Below are 6,544 nucleotides of genomic sequence, written 5' to 3'. Positions count from 1 at the left end.
ATTGCCTTCCTAAAGATCAGGGGATGCAAAATATCTCCCTCTGTTTTTGTTTTTCTCAGATCCATGAACTTAGTTGTCTTAAGCTCTGTCTCATGTGTTCATTAACCGTATGTACATATTCTTGGAACTGCAACAGGTCATTTTCAGTGGAGTCAAAGCAGAATGACTTTTCGTGGGAAAATTGTTCCTCAGTTGCAGTTCTTTTGTCCAAGTTCGTAAACTTTTCACCCAAGCTTCATGAGCACCTCTCCATTATACACTGAAGACATGGCCGTATTCCTTTTATCAAGTCAAACATTGTTATATGTTTTGATAAAAAAAATTGAACAAATTAAAACAAATAACAAAACTATTTAATTGTGCTTTTAATAACATTGGACATCATGTATCTGAATATACCAACAAGCGACTTCATCCATACCTGTTTCAAGAGCTGCTGGGCAATACGTAGCATAGTGACAACATTTAGGTCACATCTGTTGGGTACATATAAAAGCCTAGCCATCTAAGAGAAGACTTGCTAGAAACAGAATCAACTTTATTGGCCAAGTGTGCCTACGCACACGAGGAATTTGACTTCGGTTCACAGCAGCTTCTAGCAGCTGTCTAGCTTCTGTCTGCGGGTGGGAAGCCGGATGTGGGTATGTGTCCTGGTTGCTGCACTAATGCCTCCGCTGGTCAGTCGGGGCACCTGTTCGAGGGAGAGGGTGGGACTGAGGGGAATAGCGTGATCCTCCCACGTGCTATGTCCCCCTGGTGAAACTCCTCACTGTCAGGTGCAAAGAAGCAGCTGGCGACTCCACATGTATCAGAGGAGACATGTGGTAGTCTGCAGCCCTCCCCGGATCGACAGGGGGGGTGGAGTAGCGGGACGGCTCGAAAGAGTGGGGTAATGGGTCAAGTACAATTAGGGAGAAAAAGGGGGAAAATCCAACAAAAAGAAAACAAAAAAGATGAAAAAACGGAAGACATAAATGGAACAACAAGCAGGCCATTGGAGGCAGCATGTACGCACAGAAAGCATGTATGCACAGAAAGCATGTCACTGCTATGCAGAGTCTAATTAGTAGCACGTTATGTCCTATGTGAAGCTGTTAAATCACAATATCACATCAGCACTGTTGCAGATTTACTATCAATACTGAGCATGTAACAGTTTTAGTCAATGTTACAGTTCAAAGTGTAACATTTACAAGGACCATGTATTAGCTAATAAATAATCAAATTGTAATAATCAAATAATGAAATTGTTTAAACCGGGCTTTAGTTTCTCCTAAACTTGTTTTTAAAGCTAAGATTGAGGCACTTGTACAATAGCTTATTTTTCTGTAAACAATGAACACAATGCTGACGAGGATGTGAGTCAGTCCTCAGTCATCCTCAACACGGGACAGCCAGCTGGATCTTTATGACTGAAGTTTGATTCTCAAAACAAATATTATGTGTCTCAAATGTCTGGATGTCTGTCAGCTAACCAGGTGCACACATTCTTCAAGGCCTGCATGATTTACTCAAACACCTACATGCCTTCTCTGCCCTGTTCACAGATGTGTGAGTGGTGAAGTTGGGCATGGATTCAGGGGGAGTTGAAGATGTGTTGTAGTGTTAAGCGGGCCAGTAAACTGCAGTTTTGCACATTTACAACTAGTATACTTCTGGCCAGTTCTGCTTACAGCTAGCATACTCCTGGCCTGTTCACTTTACAGCTAGCATGCTTCTGGCCTGTTCACTTTACAGCTAGCATACTGCTGGCCTGTTCACTTTACAGCTAGCATGCTTCTGGCCTGTTCACTTTACAGCTAGCAGGCTTCTGGACTGATAACTTTACAACTAGCATACTTCTGGCCTGTTCACTTTACAGCTAGCATGCTTCTGATCTGGTCACTTTACAGCTAGCATACTTCTGGCCTGGTCACTTTACAGGCTGTAAGATCTGTAGGTCTTCTTATTCTGTTTTCAAAGTTCTGAAGAAGACAAAAAAAATTCACCAATCTTTACATGGGCCAAGATTAAAGTTTGATTAAAGTTTAATCAGATTCGATCATATCTAAATGTCTCAATCCCCCTCAGTCAGAGCTGGGTAATGTTCTGGTGGTCTGGTCTCTGGTGGCCTGACAGCTGCCTTCCATCCTGATAAGCCTTGCCTTCAGTACAGCTTCAGTCCAGTAATAGTTGTACATAATAAATCATGTATTCCCCTTTCTTTCAGTTGTCTTATCCTCTGCACTTGCTTTTGTTTCCTCCCATATGATCCCCTTCTCTGTCTCTTTTCTTCTCCTTTCACATTCTCCCTCTTTTAAATCTTCTGTTTCTGTTCGATTCCTCAACTCTGCTCTCCTCTGTCCCTCTGTTTTCCATCTCAATGCGTGCTCTTGTTTTTCTGTGGGTGTCCATGGTCCTGAGGTGGTGTGAGAGGACTGGGGAAGCAGATAGGATGTCCCGGGACCTCCAAACCCCCTCTGCTCCATTCAGAAGAATCACTCCTGAAACATGAAAGAAATACTCAGTCTATTAAAGTAGTCCAAACTGGAGGAGACAGTTAATGGCTTTACTGACTCAGACGACGCCTTATGTTTCACAAGGAGATGCAGTGTCATCGATGCGTGTCTTTGAACCCCTGCATTTACACAGCACCCCTGCATTTACACAGCACCCCTGCATTTGCACAGCACCCCTGCATTTACATAGCACCCCTGCATTTATACAGTGCCCTTGCATTTACATAGTACCCCTGCTGCTGTATGTGGTCAGCTCCCCTCGGGGAGAATGGTCAGCCTGTTAAACATGCGTGAGTGAGCGAGTGTGTGAGTGAGTTCCAGTGCAGGTCTCAGGGTTCGTCACATCTAAAAACGGTTAATAATAAAATATACTGTTCACATAACATGAATACATTACCTATAGTACATTTAGTATATTTTTGCATATCTTCTCTCATAGTGAATTGACGTGGGGTACGTGGCAGCAGACGTTACTGTGGCAGACAACACATGGAAAGAAAGAAAGAAAGATGGAAAGTAAGAAAAAGAAGGAAAAAGAGAAAAAGAAACAAGCAAAAAACAAAGACATTTGTGAAAGGTTTAAAGACAATAACGGAGAGACTGAAAGGTACACCTGACAGCACAGAAACACTGACAGACCACACAGGACAGCTCAAGTCTATGAGGGCTGATTAGTCCAGTAACACTGAAACACTCTCACACTCACTACTGAAACACTCTCACACTCACTACTGAAACACGTGTACTACTGAAACACTCTCACACTCACTACTGAAACACGTATACTACTGAAACACTCTCATGTATACTACTGAAACACTCTCACACTCACTACTGAAACACCCTCACACTCACTACTGAAACACTTTGTCACTCACAACTGAAACACGTATACTACTGAAACACTCTCACACTCACTACTGAAACACGTATACTACTGAAACACTCTCACACTACTGAAACACTCTCACACTCACTACTGAAACACTCACATATTCTACTGAAACACTCTCACACTCACTACTGAAACACTCTCATACTCACTACTGAAACACTCACATATTCTACTGAAACACTCACGTATTCTACTGAAACACTCTCACGTATTCTACTGAAACACTCTCACATATGCTACTGAAACACTCTCATACTCAATACTGAAACACTCATACTCACTACTGAAACACTCACGTATACTACTGAAACACTATCACGTATACTACTGAAACACTCTCACATACGTATACTACTGAAACACTCACGTATACTACTGAAACACTCACACTCACTACTGAAACACTCTCACTCACTACTGAAACACTCACATATACTACTGAAACACTCTCACACTCACTACTGAAACACTCTCACGCTCACTACCGAAACACTCTCACGCTCACTACCGAAACACTCTCACATATACTACTGAAACACTCTCACGTGTTCTACTGAAACACTCTCACATATACTACTGAAACACTCTCACGTATACTACTGAAACACTCTCACGTATACTACTGAAACACTCTCACGTATTCTACTGAAACACTCTCACGTATACTACTGAAACACTCTCACGTATTCTACTGAAACACTCTCACATATACTACTGAAACACTCTCACGTATACTACTGAAACACTCTCACGTATACTACTGAAACACTCATGTAAACTACTGAAAAACTCTCACGTATACTACTGAAACACTCTCACCCTCACTACTGAAATACTCTCACACTCACTACTGAAACGCTCTCACATATTCTACTGAAACACCCTCATGTTTAGTACTGAAACACTCTCACACTCGCTGCTGAAACACTCACACTCACTACTGAAACAATCTCACACTCACTACCGAAACACTCTCACGTATTCTACTGAAACACTCTCACATATACTACTGAAACACTCTCATGTATATTACTGAAACAAGTGTGTAAGCATTGACACTTATGTATCTCAAACACTCACACGTGCACACATGAAAAGGTTGTATATATATTTTTGAAGACATATTCATAACTGAATCTATTGTATATGATTACATAAATACAAAAAGTTTAGATACCTGTGCAAGTGTTTCACATATACTTGTATACATGTTTCAAATATATGTATAGATTTTTCAGTTAAATGTGTGTATACTCTAAGATGTAAGTGTTTCACATGTATGTATACAAGTAAATTCAGTAGTGTGTATAAGTAACCCAGCCACTAAGGACGCACAAGCCAGTGCGTTCTTAGTGCAGGTCCCGAGCCCGGTAAATGGGGAGAGTTGCGTCAGGAAGGGCATCCAGCGTAAAATCTTTGCCAAAGCAAATAACTGGATCATAAATCTGATTTCCATACCGGATCAGTCGAGGCCCTGTTTAGCCAGCAGGGTGCGGATGGAAACTATGCTACTGTTGGGCGAAGAAGGAGGAGAGGGGGCAGGCATGGCCAGAGGCAGCGAGAGAGGAGGAAGGGTAGGAGTGTGGAGGTGAGAGTTGGAACTTTGAATGTTGGCACTTTGACTGGTAAAGGGAGAGAGCTGGCTGATATGGTGGAGAGAAGGAAGGTAGGCATACTGTGTGTGCAAGAGACCAGGTGGAAGGGGAGTAAGGCCAGGAGCATCAGAGGTGGGTTCAAAATCTTCTACCATAGTGCTAATGGGAGGAGAAATGGGGTAGGGGTAATACAGAAGGAAGAGTACGTCAAGAGTGTGCTGGAATGGGGCGTCCGGGTAGCATAGTGGTTTATTCCATTGCCTACCAACACAGGGATCGCCAGTCCGAATCCCCGTGTTACCTCCAGCTTGGTCGGGCGTCCCTACAGACACAATTGGCCGTGTCTGCGGGTGGGAAGCCAGATGTGGGTATGTGTCCTGGTCGCTGCACTAGCGCCTCCTCTGATCGGTCGGGCGCCTATGGGTGGGGGGGGGACTGGGGGGAATAGTGTGATCCTCCTACGTGCTACGCCCCCCTGGTGAAACTCCTCACTCTCAGGTGAAAAGAAGTGGCTGGTGACTCAATATTTATGGGAGGAGGCATGTGGTAGTTTGCAGCCCTCCCCAGATCGGCAGAGGAGGTGGAGCAGTGACCGGGACAGCTCAGAGAGCAGGGTGATTGGCCAGGTACAACTGGGGAGAAAAAGGGGAAACATTTTAAAAAAAATAATTGGAAGTAGAGAGAGTGTCAGACAGAATGATGAGTATGAAGCTGGAAATGGAAGGTGTATTGCTGAATGTTATCAGCGCATATGCCCCGCAAGTTGGGTGTGAGATGGAAGAGAAAGAAGAATTCTGGAGTGAGTTGGATGATGTGGTGCAGAGGGTACCCAAGGAGGAGAGAGTGGTGATTGGAGCGGACTTCAATGGACATGATAGTGAAGGGAACAGAGGTGATGAGGAGGTGATGGGTAGGTATGGTGTCAAGGAGGGAAATGTGGAAGGACAGATGGTGGTGGGTTTTACAAAAAGGATGGAAATGGCTGTGGTGAATACATGTTTCAAGAAGAGGAGGAACACAGGGTGATGTACAAGAGAGGAGGGAAGTGCACAAAGGTGGACTATATCTTATGTAGAAGGCGCCATCTAAAAGGGATTGGGGACTGCAAGGTGGTGACAGGGGAGAACGGAGCTATGCAGCATCGGATGGTGGTCTGTAGGATGACTTTGGAGACCAAGATGAGGAAGAGAGTGAAGGCAGAACCAACGATCAAATGGTGGAAGTTGAAGAAGGAAGACTGTTGTGTGGAGTTCAGGCAGGAGGTAAGACAGCCACTGAGTGGTAGTGAAGAGTTGCCAGATGGCTGGACAACCACTGCAGAAATAGTGAGGGAGACAGCTAGGAAGGTACTTGGTGTGTCATCAGGACAGAGGAAGGAAGACAAGGAGACTTGGTGGTGGAATGAGGAAGTACAGCAAAGTATACAGAGGAAGAGGTTGGCAAAGAAGAAGTGGGATAGTCAGAGAGAAGAAGAAAGTAGACAGGAGTACAAGGAGAAGCAGCATAAAGCAAAGAGAGAGGTGGCAAAGGAAAAGGAAAAGGAAAAGGTGTATGGT

At 44.0% G+C, this 6,544-nt stretch overlaps 1 protein-coding gene across 1 annotated transcript in view; it reads right to left on the bottom strand.

Moving 5' to 3' along the window:
* Positions 1–364: 364 nt before the first annotated feature.
* atoh8 (atonal bHLH transcription factor 8) overlaps positions 365–6,544 on the bottom strand; it is a 135,454-nt gene continuing 129,274 nt past the window's right edge. The window contains exon 4 of the mRNA XM_056284657.1: positions 365–2,483. Within this exon, the coding sequence (XP_056140632.1) occupies positions 2,478–2,483 (6 nt within the window). The 3' untranslated portion in view covers positions 365–2,477. The remainder of the gene's footprint in view (positions 2,484–6,544) is intronic.

The sequence above is a fragment of the Lampris incognitus genome, chromosome 1 (genome assembly GCF_029633865.1).
Source record: "Lampris incognitus isolate fLamInc1 chromosome 1, fLamInc1.hap2, whole genome shotgun sequence".
NCBI lineage: Eukaryota > Metazoa > Chordata > Actinopteri > Lampriformes > Lampridae > Lampris > Lampris incognitus.
This window is presented reverse-complemented; position numbering and strand designations above follow the sequence as displayed.